This window comes from Choloepus didactylus, chromosome 19 (assembly GCF_015220235.1).
Source record: "Choloepus didactylus isolate mChoDid1 chromosome 19, mChoDid1.pri, whole genome shotgun sequence".
NCBI classification, from domain to species: Eukaryota; Metazoa; Chordata; class Mammalia; order Pilosa; family Megalonychidae; genus Choloepus; species Choloepus didactylus.
The window spans coordinates 31,184,281-31,211,906 of NC_051325.1; the positions used below are offsets into that span (position 1 = coordinate 31,184,281).

The 27,626-nt window shown below is 37.2% G+C and overlaps 1 protein-coding gene and 1 pseudogene across 2 annotated transcripts in view; both read left to right on the forward strand.

Moving 5' to 3' along the window:
* Positions 1–27,626, forward strand: part of RNF24 (ring finger protein 24) — a 71,422-nt gene that overhangs the window by 14,018 nt on the left and 29,778 nt on the right. The window contains exons 2-4 of one of the 2 annotated variants that reach the window (XM_037811922.1): positions 18,728–18,848; positions 25,901–26,050; positions 26,957–26,999. In XM_037811922.1, the coding sequence (XP_037667850.1) occupies positions 18,832–18,848; positions 25,901–26,050; positions 26,957–26,999 (210 nt within the window). In that variant the 5' untranslated portion in view covers positions 18,728–18,831. The remainder of the gene's footprint in view (positions 1–18,727; positions 18,849–25,900; positions 26,051–26,956; positions 27,000–27,626) is intronic. The other variant, XM_037811923.1, reaches the window with a different exon arrangement.
* On the forward strand, positions 14,382–16,028 carry LOC119515764 (annotated as a pseudogene).

Genomic DNA, 27,626 nt, shown 5'->3' on the forward strand with positions numbered 1-27,626 from the left:
GTAAAGGAGCAGCCTTGTTACTGCTGGATAGTTTACAAATCCTGATTCTCCACTAGACCTCCTGTTACTACCCAAGCAGGGAAGGGAACGGTCACCTCACTACTGCCAGATGGGTGTAGAAGTCAGTGGTCGCCACTGATTTCGTGGAGGTGCAGCCTCATTACCACCTGGTGGGATAAAAGTCCCAGCTTCCTACTCAGCTCTATATGACCCTGTCCCAGCAAGGGTCTGGGGTACCCTGTTGTATCTTGGCATGTGTGGAGGTGGGGCCAATTTTTTCTGTGGTATTTGGCTGTGGTAGAGCAGTTATTATCTAAAAGTTTTCTGTCTTGCTAGGCTACTCCTTTGGACCTTCTGTGGTCCTTTGTGTTTTTTGTTTGTTCGTTTGTTTGTTTTTGCCTTTGCCCATTGGTGTTTTCCATTTACCAGCTTCTTCAGCTCCAAGTCTAAGATATATAAGACAAAAAGAAATTCAGGGAACTCGCCAGCATATTGTTCCATGAATCCTGAGGCCCTAACTGTTGTGCCTTCTCCTTTCAACCTTTCAAAGTCTACTCAAGTTTGTTTTATATATAATGTCTAAGGTTTTTAGTTATGCAGAGCTGGAGAAAAAGGGAAAGTATATTTATTCCCTCTTTTTGGAAGCAGATGTCTACCTCTTTTTTTTTTTTTCCTTTTTATTGTGCTTGTTTCACTAAGCATAATTTTTTTTGTTTTGATGGTTTATTTTTTTAAATTCAATTTTATTGAGATATATTCACATACTATGCAGTCATACAAAGCATACAATCAGTTGTTCACAGTACCATTATATAGTTGTGTGTTCATCACCAAAATTAATTTTTGAACATTTTTATTACCACACTCACAAAAGTAATAAGAATAAAAATTAAAGTGAAAAAGAACAATTCAAGTAAAAAAGAATACTGGGTGTTTGTTTTTGTTTTTGTTTTTGTTTTTTGCCCCCGTTTTTCTACTCATCCATCCATATACTGGACAAAGAGGAGTGTGATCCATATGGTTGTCTTTTGATGGCGGTATTCACAGTAATCTCGATTGTCTTTTTTTATTCAGTGTTTCAGTTAATAATAATGATAGATAACATTTCTTAAGCACACACTTGGTGTAATCCCTTTCAAAGTTTCAGTGACCTTTTTTGCAGAAATGGAAAAGCCAGTCCTCAAATTCATATGGAATTGCAAGGGTCCCAAATAGCCAAAACAATCCTGACATAGAAGAACAAGGTTGGAGGTTGGAGGACTCATACTTTCCAATGTCAAAACTTACTACAAAGTTAAACTAATCAAGACAGTGCAGCACTCACATAAGGATAGACATATAGATCAATGGAATAGAATTGAGAATTGAAAAATGAACATACACATATATTGATTTTTTTCACCAAGGGTGCCAAGGCCATTCAATGAGGAGTGATTAATTTCTTCAACAGTTGGTTCTGAGACAACCAGATATTCACATGCAAAAGAATGAAGGTGTTATGTGCTCCAGAAAAAACAATGTTCTTTTAATCCATTTCTGTGTGTGCAGACATTGTGGGGGGATCTTTTGGTTAGGTTATTGATAAATGACCCACCCTACTCAAGGTGGATCTTAATCCTTTTACTGGAGTTCTCTATGAAGAGAATAAAAGACAAAAAAGCCAAGAGAGCTCAGAGAGGAAAACACCCAGAGAAGCTTAGAGAAAAGCCCCCTGAGCAGCTGAGAGAGCAACTCAAGCCAGGAGCTGAAAGCAATGAAACCCAAGAGAGAGGCACCAGCAGATGCTGACCATGTGCCTTGCCACCTGACAGAGGAACCCTGGATGCCAACAGCCTTTCTTCAGAGAAGGTATCATCCTGTTCATACCTTAATTAGGACATTTTCATGGCCTTAGAACTGTAAATTTATAAAGTAATAAATCCCAATTGTAAACGCCACCCTATTTCTGGTATATTGCATTCCGGCAGCTTTAACAAACTGAAACACCCTACCACACATCATATACAAAAAATTAATTCAAAACGGGTTAGTGATCTAAAACTATAAAACTCTTAACAGAAAACACAGCAATAACTCTTCATGATCTTTAATTTGGCAGTGGATTCCTAGATATAACACCAAAAGCATGACCAACAAAAGAAAAAATAGGTAAATTGGACTTCATCAAAATTAAAAACTTCTGTGAATCAAAGAACATATTAACAGGAGTTTAAAAAGACAGCCTACATAATGGGATTTGCAAATCATATATCCAATAAGGGTCTAGTATTCAGAATATATAAAGAACTCTTATACCTGAACAGCAAAAAGACAAACAATCCAAATTAAAAATGGGCAAAGGACTTGAATAGACATTTCTCCAAAGAAGATATACAGATGGCAGATAAGCACATGAAAAGATGCTCAATATCAATAGTCATTAGGTTAATGCAAATTAAAACCACAAGATACCACTTCACACCCACTAGGATGGCTGTGATTAAAAAAAAAAAAAAAAAACTGGTACGTAACAACTATCGGTGAGGATATGGAAAAATTGGAACACTCGTGCTTTGTTGGTAGAAAAACTGTGGAAACCAGTATGGTAGGTCCTCAAAAAGTTAAACGTAGAATTATCATATCACTCAGCAAATCTCCTTCTAGGCATATACCCAAAAGAACCAAAAACAGATACTCAACTCCCTGTACAAAAATGTTTATAACAGCCCTTTTCACAATAGCCAAAAGGTGGAAATAAGCCAAATGTCCGTCAGTGGTTGAATGCGTAAACTAATTGTTGTATTTCATGAAATAGAATGTTATTCAGCCATAAAAAAGGAATTAAGTACTGATACATGCTACAATGTGGATGAATTCTAAAAACGTTATGCTAAGTGAAATAAGCCAGACACAAAAAGGTCACATATTGTATGATTCCATTCGTATAAAACATCCAGAATAGGTAAATAAATCCATGGAAACAGAATGCAGATTGATATTGCCAAGACCTGAGGCCTGGGAGAAGGAGGGATGAAGAGTAACTGTTGAATGGGTACAAGGTTTGATTTTAGAGTGATGAAAATGTTTGGAACTAGATAGAGGTTTTGGTTGTGCAATATTGTGAATGCACTAAATGAATGTTCACTTTTAAAATAGTTAATTTAATGCTATGTGAATTTCATCTTAATTCTAAAAAGAACATATGCAGTATATTCTTAAGTGCAGTATGTTGAATTTCTGAAAATTACATTCAAAGGCGTTACTTTTGTCTAATCATTTCCTACTTTATTTTCATAAATTTGCTTTTTAACAAATTATTTTTATTAGTTTTGAAAAATTAGATTATTGTTTAACATATAGAATATAGCTAAAGCAGTGGTTAAAGGGAAATTTATAGCTGTAAATATCTATATTAGAAAATAATAAATATTTCAGATCAGTAACCTAAGCTTCTACCATTCAAAACTAGAAAAATAAGAGCAAACTAAACCCAAAGCAAGTGTAAGGCAGGAAACAATAAAGATTAAAGAAGAAATCAGTGAAACAGGAAACAGGAAAACCAATGAAACCAAAAGTTGATTCTTTGAAAAGATCAACAAAATTGTTAAACCTTTAGCTAGATGAGGGGTTGGCAAACATTTCCTGTAAAGGGCCAGATAATAAATTTTTGGGGACTTGAGGGCCACATATGGTTTCTAGCACATATTCTTTATTTTTTCCACACACCTTTAAAAATGTAAAAACCATTCCTTGCTTGTAGAACATATGAAAGCAGGTTGTGGGCAATAGTTTGCCAATTCCTCAGCTAGCCAGACCAAGAAAAAGGAGAGACACAAATTACTAAAGTTAGGAATAAAAGCAAAGAGTATCACCACTGACCTTATAGAAATTAAACGGGTTGTAAGGGAATATTATGAACAACTTTTTGCCAACAAATTAGAAAATGTGGATAAAATAGACAAATTCCTAGAAAGACAAATTACCAAAAATCTGAATAGATGTATAACTGGTAAAGAAGTTGAATTAGAAATCAAAAAGCCTTCCCACAAAAAAAAAAAAACAGACCAATCCCAGATGACTTCAATGGTAAATTCTACCAAACATTGTTATAAAGAAGAAAAATACCAATTCTTCACAAACTCTTCCACAAAATGGAGGTGGAGAGACAATTCTCAATTCACCCTGGGAGACCAATATTACCCAGATAGCAAAGACAAACAGAGACATCAAAAGAAAACTACAGACCAATATTCCTAATGAATATAGTTGCAAAACACCTCCCCCAAATGTTAAACTGACTCCAACAACATATAAAAACCATTATGACCAAATGATATTTTTATCAGAAATACAAGATTGGTTTAAAATCCAAAAACCAATTAATGTAGTAGATTAATGTGATAAGAACTTTCAACAAACTATGAATAAAAGGGAACTCCTCAACTTCTAAAAAACCTTGCAGCTCACTTCATACTTGATGTTGAAAAACTGAACACTCCCTCTAAGATTGGGAAAAAAGCAAAGATGTCCATGCTCATCACTTTTCAAACTACACAGTAAATTCTGGCCAATGCAATCAGAGGAAAAAGAAATAAAAGGCATTCAGATTGGAAAGGAAGAAGTAAAATTGTCGTTACAGACATGATCCTGCCTGTAGAGAATGCTAAGGAATCCACACAACAAAAAATTACCAGAACTAATAAATGAGTTCAGGAAGGTCACAGGACACAAGATCACTATACAAAAAATCAATTGTATTCCTATATGTTACCAATGGACAATCCCAAACTAAAGTTTTGAAAACAGAACCATTCCCAATAGCATAAGAAAGAATAAAATACTTAGGAATAAATTTAACAAAAAAGTGCAGGACTTGTACATGAAATCCTACAAAACAGTGCTAAAAGAAATTAACATCTAAATAAATGGAGAAACCTTCCGTGTTTATTGACTTGAAGTCAACATTAACATCGCAATTCTTTCCAAATTTATCTATAGATTCAAAGCAATCTCCGTCAAAATCCCAGCTGATTCTTTTTGCAGAAATTAAAAGCTGATCATAAAATTTATATAATATAAAGAGGATACAAAATGGCAGAAATAATCTTGGAAAAGAACAAAGTTGGAGGACTTCCACATCTCGATTTCACACCTTACTACAAAGCTACAGTAATAAAGACAGTGTGATACTGGCCTAAGGATAGACATACAGATCAATGTGACAGAATTAAGAGTCCGGAAATAAATCCTTGTATTTGTGGGCAACTTATTTTTTTAAATTCATTTTTATTGAGATATATTTACATACCATACAGTCATCCAAAGTGTACAATCAGTTGTTCACAGTACCATCATATAGTTGTGCATTCATCACCCCTCTATTTTTTGAACATTTTCCTTGTACCAGAAAAAGTGGAAAAAAAGAATAAAATATAAAAGTGAAAAAGAACACCCAAATCATCCACCCCCACCCAATTTTTTCATTTAGTTTTTGTCACCATTTTTCTACTCATCCATCCATACACTGGATAAAATGACTGCGATCCATAAGGCTTTCACAATCACACTGTCACTCCTTGTAAGCTGCATTGCTATACAATCATCTTCAAGAATCAAGCTACTGTGTTGTAGTTTCATAGTTTCAGGTATTTATTTCTAGCTATTTCACTGCTCTAAAACCTAAAAAGGATTATCTATGTAATGTGTTAGAGTATCCACCAGAGTGACCTCTCGACTCCATTTGGAAACTCTCAACCACTGAAACTGTTTCATTTCATTTCGCATCCCCCTTTTGGTCAAGAAGATGTTGTCAATCCCACAATGTCAGGTCCAGATTCATCCCCGGGAGTCATATCCCACGTTGCCGGGGAGATTTACACTCCTGGGAGTCAGATCCTACGTAGGGGTGTGGGCAGTGAGTTCACCAGCCAAGCTGGCTTAGCTAGAGAAAGAGAGAGGGCCACATCTGAGCAACAAAGAGGTACTTACAGGAAGACTCTTAGGCACAATTATAAGCAGTCTTAGCCTTTCCTTTGCAGTAATGAGCCTCATAAGGGCAAGTCCTGTGACAGAGGGCTCGGCACATCAAACCGTCAGTCCTCAATATTTGTAAGAACATCAGCAACAATCCAGGTGACGAAGCCCGACACCTCTGCATTTTCCCTGGCTCCTCAGGGGGGCCCTGCATATATATTTTTATTCTATGCCCAAATTGTGTCGCTGTTTGACACTAACCTGTGCAAACCTACCAGGTCTCACTTCCTATTAAAAGTTCCATGTAATTATGTTACGAGTTAAATTGTTTAGGAAATATAGCTCTTGCACCAACTAACCATCTCTTCCCTTGGTCTCACATGGAATTTGAGGTTTTAAAACGCAGTCAGTATTGTCCTTAATCCTTTGGCCTGATTTGCCCTAGTCCAAACCATATCTGCTTCATTCATATCTCTAGTTGAAGTCTGGACTCTTTTTCAGCTTTTTAAACAGTTGTTATGTGTTCTAATACTGACATTCATATCTGCCGAGCTCTAGCTGAGTTTCAGGTGTCACACAGATACCCAATCTTCTAGAGACCAATCAGGTTATACACAAAGGGATCAACATCTCAAGAGTTTGGAGATAGCCATTACAATTCAGGAATAGATGTGACTGCTGTAAGAGCTTACAATCTAGGGACCATTACAATAAGCGTTCCCCTGATAAGCTGTGCTCTAAGATTCAATTCTGAGTTTACACATTGTAGTTAGTCCATACTGGTGAGGCATTATAGTGTTTGCCTTGGTTTCTAGCATACTTCACTCAAAATGTTGTGTACAGGTTCTATTCAGCTTGCTGCGTGTCTCACAGCTTCACTCCTTCTTGCAGTTGCTCAATATTCCATTGTATGCACACAACAGTTCACCATTCTGTTCCTCAGTTGATGTACTTTTAGGCCACCTCCACCCATTGCAAATCATGCATACTCTCTCCATAAACACCAGTGTGCAAATGTCCATTCATGTCCCTGCTCTCAGATCCTCCAAGTAAATGCCCCCTAATGAGGTTGTGGGACCTTATGGCCCCCACATACTTGGCTTCATGTGGACCCACTCCACTGTCCTCCAGAAAGGCTGTAACATTCTACCTCCTAACCGACAGTAAATACGTACATCCTTGTCTCTGTTTTCTCCAGCACTTTTATCCCTGTTTATATTTTTCCACACAATTTTATAGAGCTATATTCACAAACCATATAATTATCCACAATGTACCATCAGTTGTTCATGGTATCATCATACTGTTGTGCATTTATCACCACAGCATTTGAACATATTGATTACTATGAAAAAAGTTTTTTTAATGAATAATAAAAAAGATGATAAGAAAAGAAAATATTATACAATACAATGTAATAGTAGGGTCAGACAACACACTAGCAAGAATCCCATATCCCTCCCTTATATCCCCCTCTCATACACATTTAACTTTGGTATATTGCCTTTGTTACATTTAATGGACGCATATTACATTGTTACTTTTGACTCCAGTTTGCTTTGATTATATTTTTTCCCCAATACCATCCTCTTTCCAACACTCTGCATGGTTAACATTCATTTGTTCTCCCACATGCAAGAACATTTTTATATTTGTACATTTAGTCACAATCATTGACCACTCCAGTTTTTTGCTAAGTTAAATAGTCCCAGTCTTTATCTTCTATCTATACCTCAGATGTCATTCATGCCCTTAGCCCACCTCTTTCAGCTTTACTCATGGGCATCTTTGCTCAGTGTAGTTACAATATTGTCCTACCATCACACAGTATTATGCTATGTATTTCTGGATCTATACAACCAATCCTACTGAACATTCTGTAGTCCTTCAGCATCAAATGTCCAATCTCTACCTTCTATCTATCTCCTAGTAGCCTGTGTTATCAGCTTTTAACTCTTTTAATAAGTTTGCTTATTAATTTTAGTTCATATTAGTGAGACCATACAGTATTTGTCTTTTTGTTTCTGGCTAACTTCACTCAACATGATGTCCTCAAGTTTCATCCACATTATTTGTTATATGTTCCATGTCTTTTTTCTGTCTTCCAGCTGCATAATATTCCGTCATGTGTACGTACCACAGTTTGTTTATCCACTCACCTGTTGACAGACATTTCAGCTGTTTCCATCTCTTGGCTATTGTGAATAATGCCGCGATAAACATCAGTTTACAAATGTCCATTCATGTCTTAACTTTTAGTTCCTCTTAGTATATACATAGGAATGGAATAGCTGGGTTATATGGTATATCTATACTTAGAGGAATGGAATAGCTGGGTTATATGGCATATTTATACTTAGCTTCCTGAGGAATTGCCACACTGTCTTCCAAAGTGGTTGCACCATTCTATGTTCCCACCAACGGTGAGTAAGTGTGCCTCTTTCTCTACATCCTCTCTACCACTTGCAGTTTTCTGTTTTTTGGATAATGGCCATTCTGGTAGGTGAGAGATGATATCTCATTGTGGCTTTGATTTGCATTTCCCTAATAGCCAATGAAGTTGAGCATTTTTTCATGTTTTTGAGCCATTTGTATTTCCTCTTCAGAAAACTGTCTGTCCATGTCTTTTGCCCATTTTTTAATTGGGTTGTTTGTCTTTCTGTTGTTGAGTTGTAGGGTCACTTTATATATTTGGAATATTAAACCCTTATCTGACATGTGGTTTGCAAATATTGCCTCCCATTGTGTAGGCTGCCTTTTTACCTTTCTGACAAAGTTCCTTTGATGTACAAAAGTATTTAATTTTGAGGAGGTCTCATTTGTCTATTTGTTCTTTGGTTGCTTGCATTTTGGGTGTAAGGTCTAGGAAACTACCTCCTATCACAAGATCTTTAAGAAATTGCCCTACATTTTCTTCTAAGAGTCTTATGGTCTTAGCACTAATGTTTAGGTCTTTGATCCATTTCAAATTAATTTTTGTATAAGGTGTGAGAAAGAAGTCATCTTTCATTCTTTTGGAAACGGATATCCAGTTCTTCAAACACCATTTATTGAAGAGGCTGCTCTGTCCCAGTTGCTTTGGCTTGACTGCCTTATCAAAGATCGATTGTCCATAGATGTGAGAGTCTATTTCCGAACAATCAGTTTGATTCCATTGATCAGTATACCTTAATGGCAGTACATGCTGTTTTGAGCACTGTAGCTTTGTAATATGCTTCAAAGTCAGGTATTGTGACTTCCCAGTTCGTTCCTCTTTTTCAAGATATTTTTGGCTAATTGGGGCACTTTGCCTTTCCAGATGAATTTCGTTATTGGTTTTTCTATTTCTGCAAAGTAAGTTGTTGGGATTTTAATTGGCATTGCATTGAATCTATAAATCAATGTGGGTAGAATTGACTTCTTAATTATATTTAGTCTTCCAATCCATGAACATGGTATGTTCTTCCGTTTTTTTAGTTCCTGTTCGGTTTCTTTTATCATTTTCTTGTAGTTTTCTCTGTATAGGTCTTTTGTGGCCTTCGTTAAGTTTATTCCTAAATACTTGATTCTTTTGGTTGCTATTGTAAATGGAATTTTTTTCTTTATTTCTTCCTCTTGTTGCACATTACTTGTGTATAAAAACACTGCAGATTTTTGCGTGTTGATCTTGTAGCCTGCCACTTTGCTGTATTCACTGATTAGTTCTAATAGCTTTGCTATGGTTTTTTCTGGATTTTTCTACAGATAGAATCATATCATCTACAAAGAGTGAAAATTTTAGTTCTTTCTCTCCAATTTGGATGCCTTTTATTTCTTTTTCTTGCCTAAATGCTCTGGCTAGAACTTCCAGCACAATGTTGAATAACAGTGGTGACAGTGGGCATCCCTGTCTTTTTCCTGATCATAGAGGGAAAGGTTTCAGTCTTTCCCTATTGAGTACAATGTTAGCTGTGTGTTTTTCATATGTTGCTTTTATCATATTGAGAAAGTTCCCTTCTATTCCTATTCTTTGAAGTATTTTCATCAAGAAAATATGTTGAATTTTGTCAAATGCCTTTTCTGCATCAATCGAGATGATCATGTGGTTCTTCTGCTTTGATTTATTGATATATTACATTAATTGATTTTCTTGTGTTGCCTTGCATTCTTGGAATAAACCCTGCCTGGTCGTGGTGTATAATTCTTTTAATGTGCTACTGGATTTGATTTCTGAGTGTTTTGTTGAGGATTTTTGCATCTATATTCATTAAAGAGATTGGTCTATAATTTTCTTTCTTTGTAGTATCTTTGTCTGATTTTGGTATTAGGATGATGTTGGCTTCATAGAATGAGTTGGGTAGCTTTCCCTCCTCTTCAATTTTTTTGGAGGGTTTGAGCAGGATTGCTACTAATTGATTCTTGAATGCTTGATAGAATTCACATGTGAAGCCATCTGGTCCTGGGCTTTTCTTTTTGGGGAGCTTTTTGATGATTGACTCAATCTATTTACTTGTGATTGGTTTGTTGAGGTCGTCTATTTCTTCTCAAGTCAGTGTTGGTTGTTTATGTTTTCCTAGGAAGTAGTCCATTTTGTCTAGGTTGTCTAGTTTATTAGCATATAGTTGCTCATAGTATCTTCTCATTATATCCTTTATTCTGTGGGTCAGTAGTTATGTTTTGTTTCCCGTTTCTGATTGCATTTATTTGCATCCTCTCTCTCTCACTCTCTCTCTCTCTCCCTATATATATATATATATATTTTTTTTTTTTTTTTTTTTGTTAGCCTTGCTAGGAGTCCATCAATTTTGTTGGTTTTCTCAAAGAACCAACTTCTGGTTTTGTTGATTGTCTCTATTGTTTTCCTATTCTCAATTTCATTTATTTCTGCTCTAATCTTTGTTATTTCTTTCCTTCTGCTTGTTTTGGGGTTAGTTTGCTATTTTTTTCTCTAGTTCCGCCAGGGTAAAGAGTTAATTCCTCAATTTTGCTCTCTCTTCTCTTTTAATATAGGCATTTAGAGGCAATAAATTTTCCCTCTCCAGCACTGCCTTTGCTGCATCCCATGAGTTTTTGATTATGTTGTGTTTTCATTGTCATTTGCCTTGAGGTATTTCCTCATTTCTTCTTGTAATTTTCTTCCTTTACCCACTGGTTTTCTAAAAGTGTGTTGTTAAGTCTCCATATATTTGTGAATTTTACAGTCTTCTGCCTGTTATTTATTTCCAACTTCATTCCATCATGATCTGAGAAAGTGTTTTTTATAATATCAATGTTTTTAAATTTGTTGAGACTTGCTTTGTGACCCAACATGTAGTCTGTCCTAGAGAATGTTCCATGAGCACTTGAGAAAAATGTGTATCCTGCTGTTGTGAGGTGTAGTGTTCTATAAATGTCTGTCAAGTCTAGTTCATTTATTGTACAATTCAACATCTCCGTTTCCTTATTGATCCTCAGTCTAGATGTTCTGTACGTTGATGAGAGTGGTGTATTGAAGTCTCCAACTATTATTGTAGGTTTATCTACTTCTTCCAGTGTTCTCAGTGTTTGCCTCATGAATTTTGGGGCACTCTGCCTTGGTGCATAAATATTTAATGATTGTTATGTTTTGCTTGATGAATTGACCCTTTTATTAATATATAGCATCCTTCTTTGTCTCATTTAATTGTTTTACTTTTGAAGTCTACTTTGATATTTAATATAGCTACTCCCACTTTTTTTTTCTGGTTGCTGTTTGCATGAAACATCTTTTTCCAACCTTTCACTTTCAGCCTATTTTTTCTCTTTGTGTCTAAAGTGAGTTTCTTATAGACAGCATGTAGATGGGTCCTCTGTTTTTTTAACCCATCCTGCCAGTCTGTGTCTTTTTATTCAGGAGTTTATTCCATTAATATTTAGTGTTATTACTGTAAGGGGAGTATTTTCTTCTACCATTTCGTCTTTTAAATGTCTTGTCTTATTTTCTTTCTCTATCCTTTTACCCTTCCTGATAATCTTCATTTCTACACTCTTCTCCAAACTTCTCTCTCTTTTCTTTTCCTATCAGCCTGTAGCACTCCCTTTAGTATTTCTTGTGACACCGGTCTCTTACTCACAAACTCTCTCAGTGTCCGTTTGTCTGAAAATATTTTAATCTCCCCCTCATTTCTGAAGGACAGTTTTGCCAGACACAGAATTCTTCGTTGGCAGTTCTTTTCTTTCAGTATCTTAAATATATCATACCACTCCACTGTCTTCTTGCCTCCATGGTTTCTGTGGAGAAATCTGTACATAGTCTTATCGAGTTTCCCTTGTATGTGATGTATTGCTTTTCTCTTGCTGCTTTCAGAATTCTCTCTGCCTTTGATATTGGACAATCTGATCATAAGTGTCTTGCAGTAGGTCTATTGGGATCTGTTCTGTTTGGGTACTCTGTACTTCTTGAATCTATAATTTTCTGTCTTTCTTAAGAGTTGGGAATTTCAGTGAGTTTTCTTTTATTATTCTTTCTGTCCCTTTTCCCCTCTCTTCTCCCTCTGGGATACACATAATGTGTATTTGTGTGCTTCATGTTGTCACTCAGCTCCCTAAGACCCTGCTCATATTTTTCCATTCTTTTCACCATCTGTTCTTTTTTGTGTGTGAATTCAGATGTCTGGCCTTCCAATTCACTGATTCTTTCTTCTTCTGCCTGTTCAAATCTACTGTTTTATCCCTCCATTGTCTTTTTTATCTCCTCCATTATGCCCTTCATTCCCATAAGTTCTGCCATTTGTTTTTTTCAAGTTTATGAATTCTTCCTTATGGTCATCCACTGTCCTTCACATATCCTTCATCTCTTTTGCTATGTCTTCCCTTAGTTCATTGACTTGATTTTTTAATTGATTTAGATTTGTTTGAACATCTCCAATTAGTTCTTCCTTCAGTTCACTGAATTGATTTAGCAATAATTGCTCCAACTCCTGTATCTCAGTTGAACTATTAGTTTGTTCCTTTGGCTGGTCCATATTTTTGTGTTTCCTAGTATGACTAGTTATCTTAAGCTGACTAGGCATCTGACTTTCTTGATTAGTTTATTCTTGAGCTCATTTTCACTCTTCTACCTAGGGTTTTCTTCTTGGTTGGCTTTGTTCTCTAACCTTTGGTGTTCAGTTCAGCTTATGCTAGACCTCTAACTTAGATTCTGTATAGCTGATCCGAGTTTTTTTCACCTCTTGTCTTTTTTCTGTTTCTTGCCCCTGCCTAGTATGTAGCTGTTCTAGTTTGCTAATGCTGCTGGAATGCAAAACACCAGAGATGGATTGGCTTTTATTAAAGAGGGTTTTTATTTGGGTACACAGTTACAGTCTTAAGGGCATAAAGCTGTCCAATGGTAATACATATCAGCAATTGGGTACCTCCACTGGAGGATGGCCAGTGGTATCCGGAAGAACCTCTGTTAGCTGGGAAGACACGTGGCTGGCGTCTGCTTCAAAGTTCTGGTTTCAAAATGGCTCTTTTCCCAGGACGTTCCTCTCTAGGCTGCAGTTCCTCAAAAATGTCACTCTTAGTTGCACTTGGGACATTTGTCCTCTCTCAGCTTCTCCAGAGCCAGAGTCTGCGTTCAATGGCCGTCTTCAAAATGTCTCTCATATGCAGCTCCTGTGCTTTCTTCAAATGTTGTCCCTCTTGGCTGTAGCTCACTCTTCAGAGTTGTTTCATCTCAAGGTGCGCTGAGTTCCCTCTGCCCATCAGCTCATTTATATGGCTCCACTGATCAAGGCCCACCCAGTGGGCGGGCCAAAACTCCATGGAAATTATCCAATTAGAGTCATCACCCACAGTTGGGTGGGGCACCTCTCCAAAGAAAACACTCAAAGAATTACAATCTAATCAACACTGATTATAACGTCTGCCCCACACAAGATTACATCAAAGATAATGGTGTTTGGGGGACACAATATATTCAAAATGGCGCAGTAGCTTTTTTGTGAGAGGGTCTCCTCAGATATGGTTCAACCCCAGTCAGGTTTTTTCCCAGTCCAGAGAGGCCATATGGTCTCAGGTAGTAGCGATATCGAGTTTCCTTGAGAATGAGACCTTCCTGTGAGAACCTTGAGACTCTTGTGCTCTTCCCTATGCTGTCCAGCAGGTGGCACTTGCCAGCTCGCGGCTCCCCCACCAGTGTGAGGAGGTGCAGTGCCTTTAGTTTTCCTGGTGACCCTGACCCTGTTGGGGATGTGGCTGTCTGAAGCTGGTTTCAGAATTCCAGGCCCCAGGGTCTGAATTCTCCAAAGGAGGGCTGCTACTGGAGCTGGGCCATGGGCACCCCTTTTCTTGGAAAGTTACGGTCCTTAGCGAATTTTCTTCTCCACTGGACTTATTTGCTTTGTCTCTCAGAGCTATCTTAGCTCTGCTCTTGCTTGGGCCCAAAATGCAAGTCTTTGAGGCTCTCTGTAATGGGCTTCTTAGAATAGTTATTTTTTAAAAAAAGGAGAAAAAGATTAAAAAAAAAAAAAAAAAAAAAAAGAAAAGAAAAAAGAAAAAGAAGGGCCCAGTATAGACTATTTAAAGACAAGCCCTTAATTTCGCCCTTGCAGTTCTGATTGGCTATTGAAATGCAAAAAGACAAGGCAATTGAGTGGCAAAACATGAAACCAGAAAAACCCAGCTTTTCACAGAAGGGCCCTGGTTTTCCCCTGTTTGCAAATGTGCCAGGTTCTGTTTGAGTGTATTATGTTCACCCCCAACTCCAAAAGTCTCTGTTTCTGTTTTTCTTTTTTCTGCTATTTTTGCTAGCTCTATCTCCTCTCTGCTGGGCTGACTGCTCCCAGATTCCATGGTTGGATTTTTTGTTCAGCAATCTGAGTTTGTTAATCAGTGCTGCAATTGCAGTTCTCCCTCCTGGTTCCCAGCACTGATGGCCCCTCCTCCCTCAGGAGACTAACCACAAAACAGTCTGTTGTGTTTGTCAGGGAAAGGAACGGGCCTCCTGGCTGTGAGAACTTACAGATGTCACTGATCTCAGCTGGCCCATGCTCTGGAGAGTGTTGTGTGCTGTGTGTCTAAACTCATAGTCCTCTGCAGTGTCCTTTTCACATAGTTCCTGGCTATCTAGCAGCTGCCCCAGAGGAGTAACTAAAACCCACACCTCACCATTCCACCATCTCGCCCCGCCCTAGGCAATTGATTTTTGATACAGGCAGTTCGCTAGGGAAAGGAAAGTACTTTCAACAAATTGTGCAGGGACAAATGGATATCTACATGCAAAATGATGAATTTAGACCTTTACCTCACACCATATACAAAAAATAAGTGAAATAGGTTGTAGACGGATTTAGCCGCTGCACATTGTGATGGTGACGTCTGCAGTTGTGGGAACCCTCAGCTCACCATTAGGGCCGGTGACCTCTTGATCATCCTTCCTTGGTGGCTCAGGTGGCTGAGACAAAAAATCAATGCAAAAACCAATGAGGGCTGCTTCTGCTTCTTCTCCATGGCCTTCTGCTCCAGCTGCCTTCTGGAGAGCCTGAACCAGCTGGAGCTCAGGGTTGAACCTTTGAAAAAACAGAGCAACTGTTGTTGAGCAAGAGAAAGAAATCCTCTTGGAGGTGATCCACAGTACCCAAAATAGCCAGGACACCGGCAGATCAGTAATGGAGAAAGAGAAGAATTAGATCTAACTGCAGATCCTTTGATGGGATGAACTGTCACCGTTCAAGTTTCAGTAGAAACAATTAGAAACTCCCAGCAGCAACAGTTTCTAAAGCATGCCACCAGGATTATCAATGAGGTGGTCAGTAAGTTTCTGGATGATCTGAGAAATGCTAAGAGTTGTTTAATGTCACTGTACAGTACATGTTCATTTGCAGTACCACCTGGGCCAATTGATCAGAAATTTCAATCCATAGTAACTGGCTGTGCTCTTGAAGATTAGAAGAAAAGTAAGAGAAGATTAGAGACTCTACTTAGAAATATTGAAAACTCTGACAAGGCCATCAATCTGTTAAGACCATTCTAAAGGAGCTAGTTCCAAAATTCTGCAACAAAATGCTGAAAGCAGATTTAATTAGTTTTCAACCCTAAAGAGCACCAACGTGATGTAAAAATCACAAAATACTATTTTAAGTGATAACCAGTTCTTTTTATTATTATTGTTGTTAATGCAATTCTATTGACATATATTCACATACTGTACAAACATCCAAAGTGTAATATCAGTTGTTCACCATATCATTATATAGTTGTGCATTCATCACCACAATCAATTTTTGAACATTTTATTACTCCAAAAATTAAGAATAAAAATAAAAGTAAAAAAGAACACCCAAAACATCCCATACCCCATCTCCCCCCTATTATTCATTTACTTTTTGTTCCCATTGTTCTGCTCATCTGTTCATACACTGGGTAAAGGAAGTGTGAGCCACAAAGTTTTCACAATCACACAGTCACATGATATAAGCTATATTAACCAGTTCTTGATGTTAGGCATAGCCGCTCATTTGATAGGGAAAGTTGTTTGAGATGAGGAAAATATTCCAGGGTCATAAGTTTTGTGAATAACACAGTTAAAACCAGAAAAAATGTAATCATTTCAAGTTCTAGTTTTTAGGCTGAATTGCCTTGTACAAATATCTAGCACCTAATATATATATTTTTACTACTGTGTAGATGAATACATGGTTTGTGGGGAAAAATGAGTGCTCCATTAGGAGCAAAAGGCTTCCCTGCTCTTTCCTCTGCTTTGCCTGGCAAGGCAACAAATGGGCACCTGGAATATTTAGTTGACTAGGAATTTCTTTACCTTATGTAGCGCACACGGTGCATGTACTGTTAGCATATCACTGTGTTTAAAAGGATAAAAGGATTGCCAAACAACATTGTTTCAATATGTCTTTTAATTCAACAAAAAAATGGGGGGCATCTTTTTTTTAATCTTTTGATATACATGAAAACATGATATAAAATCTCAAGAAAAACCACCTATAATTTTACCACTGTGAACAATTATATAGTCACTTTATCTTTTGTAAATGCACTATTTCTATAAGATTTTAATAGTTACAAAAATAAAAAAAGATCATATAGCTAAAACTATAAAGCTGTTAAAATAAAACGTAGTTGTAAATCTTTGTGACCTAAAGTTAGACCAAAGTTTTCTTAGATACAAACACTAACACTATAAGCAATAAAGGGAAAAATTGGTAAATTGAACTTCATGAAAATTAAAAACTTCTGTGCTTCAAAAGATACCTTTAAGAAAGCAAAAAAGACAAACCTCAGACTGGGAGAAAAATATCCAGAATATATAAAGAGCAAACAATAAGAAGTCAAATAACCCAGTCTTAAAATGAGCAAGTGATTTGAGTAAACAAAGAAGATATATGAATGACCAAATAAGCACATGAAGAGCTGCTCAACCTCATTAGTCATTAAGGGAAATACAAAATGAATACAACAATAAGAGACCACTTCATACCTTACCAGGATAGCTAAAACCAAAAAGACAGATAACAACACAAGTGTTGACAAGGATGTGGAGAAATTGGAAACTGTCATATATTACTGGTGAGATTGTAAAAATGATGCAGCCACTTTGGAAAACAGTCTGGCAATTCCTCAAAAGGTTAAACATTAGACATACCATATGACCCCAGCAGTTTCCCTCCAAGATATATACACAAGAGGAAATGAAGGCATATGTTCCACACAGAAACTTTGTACTCAAATGCTGATAGCGGCATTATTAATAATAGCCAAAAAGTAGAAATAATCCAAATGTCTGTCAGCTGGTGAAAGAATAAAGAAAAGGTGGCTTATCCATAAAATAGAATACTACATTGGCAATAAAAAGAGCGAAGTACTATTATATACTATATCATTGACAAAATTTAAAAAAAAAAGCTAATTGTTTTTTTTAGTGTTTGTGATTTGCGGAAGCTAAACAACAAAAGGACAACATATTATATGATCCCTCATACATGAAATGTCCAGAGAAAAAGCAAGATGTTCAAGAGATTAGAAAGTGGGTTAGTGGTTGGTCGGGCTGTGGAGTGGGAATCAGGAGTAAGGAGTGGAGACTAATGGGTACAAGGTATCTTTTTGAGATGGTGATGATGAACGTGTTCTAAAATTGGCATTATGGTGCCTGATGGTTATGCAAAATTACTTCCCTGCAAAAAAAGCTGAAAAGGATAACCCATAGAAGAAATATATCAAAGGATTAATTAACCACTTACAAATCAGTATTATTCAAAGATGATATTAATGATCTTTAAGAGGCTGCAGTTGTAGGTAACAGGATAATTAGGACAAACTAGGAATATAATGTGAATTATTTTACATAACTATTTAAGATTAAGAGTCTTTCATAGACCTACTAAGCAACTAGAAGCTGAACACAGAACAATTCATACTGTGTGATATCATTTATATGAAACTCCAGAATAAGAAAAACTAATCTGTAATGATAGAAGTTCATTTCAGTGGTTGGGGGTGATTAACTACAAAAGGGTGTAAGGGAGCTTCCTGGAGATGGAAATTTATGTATCTTGATTGGGGTGATGGGAACATGGATGTATTTGTTTGTAAAACTGTTTGACTTATACACTTAACTTGGGTGCATATGTAAGATATATCAATTTTTAAAAATAGCTTAACAGAACCTAAAGTAATATTCCTTAAAACGTATTTCTTGAACTTATCTTTATAAGAAGCAAATAAGAGGTATTTTCTTGGTTTGTGGAACATAAATTGTAAAATATAGCAAGATAACTCCTGGTATCTCCCTTTCTGAGCATTTTGAAGCAACAGTAGAATACTAACTACTGGGATGGTGATAATGGTACTTACCGTCTAGGGAACAGGAGCTGGTCGAAGAAGAATGCGGCCATCAAACACACTTTGAGAAACTCTGCTGCAGCCCATCTAGCTGTGGTGTATTGTATTAAACTCAGGTCCTCTATGGATCCAAACCTCAGGTAATCTGCCCTTTTACATCTTTTTGGTGACTAATACCATTGTTGATAACATACTCAGATCTTCCTGTCTGGTTTTGTTTTGTTTTGTTTTGTTTATAAACTGATCAGATGGTTTGAAATTTAGGCTGGGACTGGAGATTTCAGGATACAGGAATTCCATAATGGAAAAAAGGGGTTTCATATGAATGAAGGGCTCCTCCTCAGAAATGCCAGTAAGATCCAGCAGTACACTCACTGTATGTTCTGTATCTCCTCTTCACTCCCACAAGGAGCAATTACTAAATAACCTTCATGTTTGTAACATCTAAGTAGCAAAGAGTTTATTAGCAGGATGAAGAATATGAAGCTCTCTCTTTTTAAAGATTGTTATTTTAAAAGATTAATACTCATGCTGAAATGACACCATGATGAAAATTTTATAAAACTAAATGTATCACTAGACCCAGGATTGACATCTTCAAAAAATCTACCATCTACTTGGACTGTTAGACTAACATATCATTTGTAGCTAAGCCATTTCATTTACCAAAAGATAGAGGATAAATACCTAAATTTTTTTCTGCCTGGACATGTCTGTCTGGTAATCAGTGTTAATTTAAAGCCCCTCCAGGAAGTGAGGACTCAGCGGAAAGTGTTTGCATCAAGGAGGATGTCTCTTTCCTCTGAGGACAGCGCTACCTCTAATGCTCTGAGTGTGCGTGTGTCTCTGTTCAGAATTCTCCAGGAATTGCTTGGTGGTGCCTCCCAGTGCAAGGAGCCCTGTCAGGCAACCTTCTCACACCACTAACCTCACTCCCAGCCAGCCTGTATTGATCTGGCCAAGATACAGTTTCCAGTTCCTGCCTGTGGGGGCCAGGTTGGCAGGCCACTTGGCATAAAGCATGGCTTGAGAAAGGGGCACTTGCTTTAGTGGGATCCTCTCCAAAGACTTGAACTTTCTGGGACTTTCTTTTATGTTTTTTACTAGTTTTATTTAATGTCACACACACACACATTAAAGCCTTAATCTTCTTACCCCAACTCTTACGAGTTTGAAGACACTTCAGTGTCTCTTATCTCATTTTATACTTACAGGAATCCCTTGAAGTAGATAGGGTAGGCATATCCCATTCAAAAGCTGAGAAAATTGAGGCAAGAGGGAGTCAAGTTCTGACATCTAGAGAGTGACATCCTAGAAACAAGCATCTAGATCTTCTGACTGCAAACATGTCACTTTCTCCAGCACACCACTTCTGCCTGTTTGCTTATTTCCTCCTACCAGCCTGCCTGGCATGGATGCTTAATCTCTTATTACCTAAGATGAGAGGTCTTTTACCAAGCCCAGTTTGTCTGGTGAGAGATATTTCTGAAGGTGTGAAGGACAGTCACCTTAGTCTTGACTATAGCAAGTATCATTGAGTTAAGGTCCTGTCAGAGCAATTTGAAAGTTAAGAGCTAAGTTTTGTGCTCTGTAATTTTCTTATAGCTCCGAAGTATATATGCGCTAAATATTTTTGGTACTTTTTTTTAAATTTTATTTTGAAATAAATTCAAACTTACAGGAACAGTTGCAAAAACAATACAAACCCCAAACACAGAACTTCAGCATACCCCAATCCCCCTCCCCCGATACTCCAATCCACCAACTTTAACATCCTGTCATGCCACCATTTCTTTCTTTTTTTTTTCATTTTTTTCATTTTATTTTGAAATAAATTCAAAGTTATAGGAACAGTTGCAAAAACAATACAAACCCCATACATAGCACTCCAGCATACCCTGACCCCCCTCCCCCAATACCCCGAATCCACCAACTTTAACATGCTGTCACACCGCCATTTCTTCTTCCCTCCCTCCCTCCCTCACTATTATCCATCATCTATTGCTCTGTGTTCTGAACATGAGAGCAAGCTGCACACATCCTTGAACAAACAATATAATTCACATATACGTTTCCCGTGAACAAGAACATTCTTTTATGCAATCCCATTAAGCACAGCTAAGAAGTTCAAGAAATTCAACATTGATACAAAGTTTAGATTCTATATTTCCTTTTTTTTTTTTTTTTCTTTTTATGTCCCAGCTGTGTCCCTTTGAGCTTCCTCTCCTCCATCCTCAGATCCCATCCAGGATCATCCTTGGCATTTATTTGTCATTATCTATTTAGACTTTTTTTTTTTCCAATTGTGGAAACATTTACAGCCTTAATCTTCCCATTCCAACCCCTCCCTAGCATTCCATTAGTGGGATTAATTACATTTAGAATGTTGCAATGCTATCACCTTCCACTGTCCATTACTAGAAATTTCCCTTCACCCCAAACAGAAACCCTACACTCATTTCTTAACTCCCCATTGCCCCTTTCCCCACTTCTCATAACCCATACTCTGCTTTTCATCTCTATGGTCATATTCTCTGATACTTTCTTTGGGCTTAAATTTAACCTCTTAAATCTATAACAATCTTGTTTTTCTTTGATACCAACCTAACTTCAATAGGGCACGTAAACTATGTTCCTAAACCCCTCCATTCCCCCATCTTTTTGTAGTTCTTGTCAAAAATTACATATTTTACATTGAGTCCAAAACCACTGATTTATCATTACAGTTTATGTATTTTAGATCCTGTAGGAAGTAAATAGTGGAGTTACAAATCAAAAATACAGTAGAATTGGTATTAATATTTACCATGTGATTTTTACTGGAAATCTTTATTTCTTCATGTGGTTTCAGTCAATTGTTTAGTGTCCCTTCCTTTCAGCCTGCTCAATTCCCTTTAGCATTTCTTATAGGACTGATCTACTGGTGATGAAGTCCCCTCAGCTTTTGATTATCCGGGAATGTTTTCATCTCCCCCTCATTTTTACCCTCCAGGTGTTTGTGAATTTTCTAAGTCTCTGATGGTTATTGGCTTCTATTTGTATTCCATTGTGGTCAGAGAATGTGCTTTGAATATATTCAATTCTTTTTTTTTTTTTAATTTATTAGGCTTGTTTTATGTCCCAGTATATGGTCTATTCTGGAGAAAGTTCCGTGCTCACTAGAGAAGAATGTTTGTCCTGGTGATTTGGGATGTAATGTTCTATATATGTCTGTTGAATTTCTCTCTATCTCTCTCTCCTTCTTTTGTTTCTCTGTTGGTAGGGCTCTCTTTAGTATCTGAAGTAGGGCAGGTCTTTTTTATTAGGAAAATCTCTCAGCATTTGTTTGTCTGTGAAAAATTTAAGCTCTCCTTTGAATTTGAGGGAGAGTTTTGCTGCATAAAGTATTCTTGGTTGGAAATTTTTTCTCTCACAATTTTAAATATGTCATGCCACTGCCTTCTCGCCTCCATGGTGGCCGCTGAGTAGTCACTATTTAGTCTTATGATGTTTCCTTTGTATGTGGTGAACTGCTTTTCTCTTGCTGCTTTCAGAATTTGCTCCTTCTCTTCAGTATTTGACAGTGTGATCAGAATATGTCTTGGAGTGGGTTTATTTGGATTTATTTTATTTGGAGTTCACTGGGCATTTATGCTTTGTGTGTTTATATTGTGTAGAAGGTTTGGGAAGTTTTCCCCAACAATTTATTTGAATACTCTTTCTAGACCTTTACCCTTCTCTTCCCCTTCTGGGACATCAATGAGTCTTCTTTTTGGATGTTTTATTTTATCTATCATATCCCTGAGATCCATTTCAATTTTTTTGATTTTTTCCCCATTCTTTCTTTTGTTCTTTCATTTTCCGTTCTGTGATCCTCGAAGACACTGAGTCGTTGTTCAGCTTCCTCTAATCTTGTATTATGAGTATCCAGAGTCTTTTTAATTGGGCCAACAGTTTCTTTTATTTCCATAAGATCTTCTATTTTTTTATTTACTCTTGCAGTTTCTTCTTTATGCTCTTCTAGGGTCTTCTTTATGTTCTTTATATCCTGTGCCATGCTCTTCTTCATGTCCTTTATATCCTGTGCCATGCTCTCATTGTTTGACTTTAGTTCTTTGATTAATTGCACTAAGTACTGTGTCTCTTCTGGTCTTTTGATTTGGGTGTTTGGGTTTGGGTTCTCCATATCATCTGGTTTTATCGTATGCTTTAAGATTTTCTGTTGTTTTTGGCCTCTTGGCATTTCCTTTACTTGATAGGGTTCTTTCTGGATATAAAAAACACCGATCTCTAATTTGTCAGATCTACAGCTTGGTGGCGTACACTTTCTCTAACTAGCCAGCAGACGGCGTCCATGAGTCACCTACTGCCCTCAAGTCAGTTCTCCCCAACTTTGTCTTTGTGGTGTGTGGGGTCTGGTTCTTGTGGGGTTCAATTGGTGCACTAAGTTTGGGTGTGGTATTGGTGCTGTCCACCCTGAATGTGGGGCGTGTGTCTGGGTGGTTAGGGAGGCAGGGCAGCTTTAATAATCAAACCTCCCAGGTGTTGCCGGAGATTTAAGGCTGTTACAAGAATCCAAGCCTTCACCTCAGTCCTGCCACAGATCGTCTCTGCCGCTGACCCATAAGTCCTTGGTATTGGCGTAGGGTCCCTGGGATTTCCAAGCGAGTCCCCCTTCTCAGCTGTGCTCTTCCAGGAACTCTGCTGAGGGAAGGCTATGCTACATCACAAGTGCGCGCTGTCCCTCCAGGGAAGCCCTGGGCCGCCAGGCCATGCAGGGGCGTTCCCAGCCTGCTGTAAAGATGGCTGAATGGGGTGTGTTAATTTCCCCCTTTTCACACAGCTCCGGGACAGTTAGCTGTGGGTGCACTAAAGGCCACTGTCCACAGCCGATATTGTGGCATGTACACAGTGCTGTGGGAGACACTCCCTGTCACACTGGGTTTCTTGGCGCGGCTCTGGGCTATAGCTCCGGCCCTGGGCGGGAGCGTCCCCAGCCCGCAGGGGAGATGGCTGCAAGGGATGCATTTCCTTTCTCCTTTTGGCTCCCCTCTGTCCTCCTGGCCCTGAGGCAATCAGCAGCGGGCTGTCCTCCACGCCAGACACTGAGAGGTTGGCACAGCCCGCTCCTGCCTTGCTTCACTGTGCAGTTCTCACCGTCGTAACTGCAGCTGCTCCTGGGTTGTTTTTTTTTTTTTTTCTTTTTAAAGAACTAGTCCATCTCCAAATGCCAACCCACAGTTTCCCCGCACTGCAGCATGGCTGCCAGACTTTCAGCTGGCTCACTCCCTTGTTTTAGAATGCAGACTCCTGGTTTCACCAAATGCACGGTCCCTGTGGATTTAGCAGACCTTGTCCGGCTGGTGCATCACTGGAACTGGTGTTCTGGGTCACTTTCTGGCTTTTATCTAGTATTTTTCACGGAGGTGTTTTTTTGCCCTGTCTCACGTAGCTGCCATCTTAGATTCTGTTGGTAAAGTACTTTTTAACTTCTCTCTCTTACTGAAAAGATCTGAGTGTAGGAAAAAGGAAATTATATATTTGAATAAAAGCACTTACTCTAATTGAGCCAACTCAGAAATGGCTGAAGTGTCCAAAGTAATTAAATATTGCCCAGTATTTAAATTTGGAAGTTCTCAGAAAGGAATTTCTATGGAATGAAGTTACTCTATGCAGCTATTGACTTTCTGGTATAAATTATTAGAAGCTGGAGATTAAAGTGATAGTAAGACTTAGGTTTCCTATGCAGCCAGTCAGCATCTCAGTGGTAGCTATATTGTGCTATACAGTGTACTCTTTCAGGAACCAACAGAACTTTAAAGATCTGTGGACCTGTTTTTAATTTTTTGTGCATAAATAAAAGTAGAAGTGTTGTGTTGTTTGGTAAATTTTTGTTTTGTTTTGATTTGGGCAGTACGCATAGTTATAATTCAGTTATAAGTCTGTAGTCTTGGTACGTAGGGCTGGCAGGAGCTGTTTATTTTATAAGGAATCAAAATGACAAGGAAAGCTCTCTAGTGAGAAGGTGATGAGTCACATAATCTAAAAGAGGGGGCAACCTCCATTCCTGGAACTGTAACTGTGTAGTAATCATTAGGTAATAGCAAACAAATCGACAGAGATAGACCCCTTTTTAATGTTTAAACAACATTTATGGTTTTCTGATTATAAAAGTTAACACATGAGAAAAGCAGTAGAGCATCCAGGCTGAGAGCGTTGCCTTTGGAGTCATAGAGATCCAGCTCCTAGACCTTCATGGCCAATCATTACTGTGTGACTGGAACTCTCTGAGCTTCAGTTTCCCTACTTCTGTAATAGTATCTACCTATAGAAGTTTGATGTGAGGATTAAATAAAATAATGCCAACAAATGCTTTGAACAGGGTCTGTTCTAAAGGGATTTAAAAAAAAAATACACTGGCCACTGCTGCTTTTATCATCATTTTGATTGTAGAAAATAATATAAAAAATATAAAGAAGAAAATCACAATGACTAGTAAACCTCAAGCTGCTGTTAACATTTTGATATGCTGTCTTTCAGACTTTTTTCCTGCCGTATATCTATGTATATGTATACATGTATACATGCACAACAAACACACACACACACATACATGTATACCAGTATTTTTTACCTTACAAAATTGACATCATACTTTATATACAATTTATATCCTGCTTAATTTTCTCCATTTATCTTTATATTTCCTTTGACATTAAAATTATTTGAAATTATACATATTCATGACCTCATATTATACCATATGATTACAGAATTTTTATTCATTACCTCATGAGATATACACATTGTTACTGTAAAAGTCGAGTTAAAGGTTAAGGATTTGAAAAATCTTAAGACTTGTCTTTTTTTCTCCCTCTCTTCTTTAAGATGGAACTTTTTCATGTGTGTATTGATTACTGGAATTGGTTCAGTGAAATGCCTTTTAGAGAATGAATACAACTTGTAAAATTTTTTACATAGCATCTCCAGCCCCTGGAATAGTGCCAAATGCATAGGAAGCACTCAGGAAATAATTGTGGCGTGATTAATGAATAAATGAATGGCAAGCATATTAGCACTTTGTCTATCATATTTGTTTTTCAAATGAGGCCAGGCCTTAGAAATCTTTTACCTCTATACATTTACAAAAATAATGCTGTCTTGATTCCTAGTCATTATACCTTTTTTTTTTTATTTTTTTCTTCACCCACAGTTCATCCATGAGTGCGGATTTCCCACATTACAACTTCAGGATGCCTAACATCGGATTCCAGAATCTGCCTCTCAACATATATATTGTGGTTTTTGGCACTGCTATATTTGTCTTCATCCTTAGTTTACTCTTCTGTTGCTACTTGATTAGGTAATCAATTTTCATTCTATGTTACTTCAAAATATTTTAAACAATCAATTTAAAAAATCAACTCTTTTCCCTCAGGTTAAAAAATATAAATATAAGCAAGTTTTCTGAAATTAAGGGTGGCTTAATATTTTAATCTCCTGTTAATCTCAGTAACTAACACTTTAATACGATTTTTGGTCCTATCTGCTGATGAGTTTTACTATACTTTAAGGGAAAAGTGTCCTCATTTATTTTCCCACCATATTAGCTCCTGGTCCAAATGGGTTTTTGTCAGTCTTTCCCCAAGATTTTTTTCTGCTTTCACAGAGATTTCAGTTTTCAGGAGAGTTCTGTATTACTGTTAGCTGCAGTTATTAAAGGTCAGAAAACAATGTCCACGACCAGGTCCAAGCCTTAAAAAGGTTCTTGTGGTCTCTTGAGAAGATTTTAAGCTCCTGTTTGTTGTCAAACTAGTCAGGTGTTCAGATTATTATCCACATAAAATACTAAATATCCCACATTCCCTGCAGCACATCTACAGATGAGTGACAAAGAATAACATGTCACTTGGGGTAATAATGAATTAAGCTGGTAAAGAGTCACAGTTGACTGATTCATAATAGTTTAAGTAAGGATATCTCAATTTTAAGTTTTAAATAGGTCCTAATATTTCTTATATTGAGATTTCATTGTAATAAGTTTTGACTAGGAATAATATTTGTAACTTACCTTTGGGTAACATTTCTTGGTTCACTAAGCACTTTCTTATTCCATGGTAGGAAATATATCATTTGGGTGTGTTCCAAGATAAAGAAGTCTGGATTTTAAACCATGAATCATATAAATTAATACCGAAAATCAACAGGTTTTTGTGTGTTTTTTTAGTTATGTTGGAAATCTCAATATTGCGTTACTCATTTCTTTTAGGCTCAGACATCAAGCACACAAAGAATTTTATGCATACAAACAGGTGAGAAATTTACCTTAATCATATTTTTCTCTAAAAAAAAGAACTCAGATTTCCATTCATATTTTAAACGGGGACTGAATTTACTCATGTTCATTTTTTGATATCATTTGCTAATTTACAATACAAAATAGATCAAGTTCACTTTCTTAACTATTTTTCTTAATTATTATTTGAAGCTATAGAAGGTTCAGATGATATAATTTAACAAGCAACTTCAGCCAACATTTTGCTGAGAGATATGCTATACCTTGTATGTCTTAATGGAGTTCAGGGATTCCATTAAATGAATTTTTTTTACCTCCTTCTCCATTAGAAGAGATAACCAGTTCTAAATTAGTACATTCCTAAATAGCTGGATGGTATCCTATGATTGTAACTTCTAAAAAAGGGATTTACCCTAAAAGCTCTTTTCATTTAGGAATGTAAGATGCCCCAAATTTGGAGATTTCCCCCAAGTTTCACTTGCTTGGTTTTTGTTTTTGTTTTTGTTTTCGCTTTAAGATGAAATATAAACCTAGTAAGTTTAGTTTATTCTCAGAAAATTTCCCTTTGAATAGTAACCTGCCTTTTTATCACTTAGCATTCCTTTTAATTGATAGCTGCTTACTACAGAGTCAGGTTAGAGGC